We start from the raw sequence: 2,590 nt of genomic DNA on the forward strand, positions 1-2,590 counted from the left end.
GGCACCAGTGCTGTGTGATTACTTCTTTTTGCTGTCCTACGTGAGCCAGAGGGCAGAGGGGCTAACTGAGATGAGGACAGTTTCCCTGTGTCAGAGGGCAGCTGTGCGTTTCAGATGTGCTGTCAGGACTTGGATGGGAAGGCTCCTGGAGACAGGGCATTTGTATCTAAGGTATCCTTTCCTGTAGAACAAGATAACAGAGTTCTTGCTGAGGTAGCCATGAGGAGGGTCTGTAGCCCTCTGTACAATATCTGCATGCAACTCTGAGCATCCTGTTGGACAAAGACAAATCCTTAGCTGACTAGGATTTGACCACCCCTGTCTTCCAAGCCCATTTTGTGTGGCTTGTGGACACTGCTGTATGCAGAGGGAGGAAAGCCAGGCCAGGAGCCTCCATCAAGGCTCTCCCCACGATCTCCTTTGTCTCTTTGTTCTTCTAAAAGTCAGGGAGAGTACCCTGTCCCCTTGCACTGTGCTCAGAGTTCCTTCTCCATGGCTTGGCCAGAGTTGTGGTTTGAGGGGTTGCACTCAGGGTTAAGTGAAGTATGTCAGGATTAAGTCTGTCTCTGGGTGAAGGCAGGCAGAGGTGGGACACAAAGACACTGTGTGGTTAGTGTTTGTTCAGAGATCCATGCTGTGCATGTGTGCTACCTGTCACACACCATCTGTGGCATAGACATGTGCAGAAACGAATTCCTGGTGCTCAGCTGAGTTCTTTGGCGAACTCTGGGATCTCTTGACTCACACCAGCTGTGTGCGCATCTCTGGTGTGGGATCATCCTATCTAACCAGAGAGAGACATAGAAATGGGGTTGCTAAGGAGCCCTTAGCTGTGACCCTGAACTCAGATTCCTCTCTCAGAGATCTAGGAGATTCCTCCTGTCAAGAGAGTGTTACAGTGGCTGGATGGGGGAGAATAAGGAAGAGAGATCCAGGGTCCTCTGTGGCAAGATCCTGAAAGAGGAGGCATCCATTTGCCTCCGATTCTGTGACTGGAACTGGCCAGGTGAATGAGACTGCTACAAGTAGCAAGTGTTTCTTCTGGTGTGAAAATGCTTTGTGCCCAAACCAGAGAGGCAGTGGCACTGGTGGTGTGGTGGAAAGGGCTCTGTATACAGAGGAATTTTCTGGGGCGCTGTTATTTCAGTGGGAAAGTAATCGATGTAGAAGCCAGAATAGAGCAGCTTCTGGAGTTAACCTTCTCCCAGCAACTCCTGAAGTGTGAGACCAGACCTAATTTTGACCTTTTCCCTCTGCTCCTTTCCCCAAGCCCCACATTAGCTGGAAATTACCCTGCGGAGTTTGAAAGGTGAGAAGTAGTAACAAATACAAAGAAAAACCAATATCCCAAAGAAGTCATGATGGCAGAAGTTGTTTACTAGTTTCTCTTATTGGTCACTCTCTGTGGTGAGATAATTGGCATTAAGAGAGGTTTCCAGAGCTGGTGTGTTGGCCAGAAAGATAGGAAGGAGTCATAGGAGTGGGTAGCTTATCTGTTTCCAGATAAAAAGCTAGTTAAGGTTAAGTTCCTCATGCTCTTTCTTGTAGAATTAGCATTGGGCCCTACTGTGGAGGGTAAATTCTTGTTTCTCCTGCTGCTTCTTCAGGCTGTTGATACTGTTCTCTGGTGCTAACTCCTGCTCATGGCAGCTAGTCGAATGAGAGGCACTTTCTTTTTACCTTCTTCCCTGCATGAGGCCTTGTTGTCTGCACTGCTTCCAACCTAAAGAAGAGGCTAGGTGGGGAGCTGAGGGAGTGCGTCTTTATGCATGCATTGCTTAGCCTTGTTTTTCTGTGTGTTTGTGTGTATCTATGTGTGCATGGTGTGAGAGGGTGCAAACAAGACACACGGCTCATCTGTGAGGAAGCCTCTGACTCTGTTCCTAAATTTCCCCCTATACCAGTACCCCAGTCCTGCCCTGTCTAGGTGAGCCTGGGGGAATAGAACTCATTGACCCGTTCATGGGTTGAGGTTCTCAGCTGTTTTGCCCCATCTGCACAGCACTTCACCCCACCAGTGACGTCATGCCATGTCTTAACACCATGTGCTCTTAAACACATTAGCCACCTCCCTTCCTTCCCTTTCCTGTCCTACCTGCACCCCTATCACAAACACTAAACCCTCCTCTCTTTTTTTCCTTCCCTCTCCTCTCTGACAGATGTGAAAAACCGAGACGGTGAGCAGCGGAAAAGAAGGGGGAACAGCCCTGTTTCTGGAGCCTGATTTCTCGCCTGGACAGAAAACAAAACAAAACACTAATCCAAATGAACCCTAAAAATGAAGGATCGGTAGAGCACAGCACTTTCAGTACGGACGATGGACTCCGGAAGGAACATTCCCCAAGGCACCCGCCGCACAGAATTCACCTTTGGGTTTTGAACTGGTTTATTTTATTTTTCTTTTCATGCTGCTAAATAACAGAGCCAGGAAGACTATAGGGGTGTATTTGATGGGTTTTGCCATGCATACATATATATGTGTGTATACATGCATATACATATATATATATGTATATATATTTTAACCACATCTATATATACATATATGTATATCTTAACCACACACACACACACACACACATATATATAA

The 2,590-nt window shown here is 47.2% G+C and overlaps 1 protein-coding gene across 1 annotated transcript in view; it reads left to right on the forward strand.

The window, feature by feature from the left end:
* Positions 1-2,360, forward strand: part of VEGFA (vascular endothelial growth factor A) — a gene marked incomplete at its 5' end in the record, with an annotated part of 8,960 nt that extends 6,600 nt beyond the window's left edge. The window contains one exon of the mRNA XM_010013161.1: positions 2,160-2,360. Within this exon, the coding sequence (XP_010011463.1) occupies positions 2,160-2,181 (22 nt within the window). The remainder of the gene's footprint in view (positions 1-2,159) is intronic.
* Positions 2,361-2,590: the final 230 nt, after the last annotated feature.

This window comes from Nestor notabilis, unplaced genomic scaffold, assembly GCF_000696875.1.
Source record: "Nestor notabilis isolate BGI_N333 unplaced genomic scaffold, ASM69687v1 scaffold32374, whole genome shotgun sequence".
In the NCBI taxonomy this organism is placed as follows: Eukaryota; Metazoa; Chordata; class Aves; order Psittaciformes; family Psittacidae; genus Nestor; species Nestor notabilis.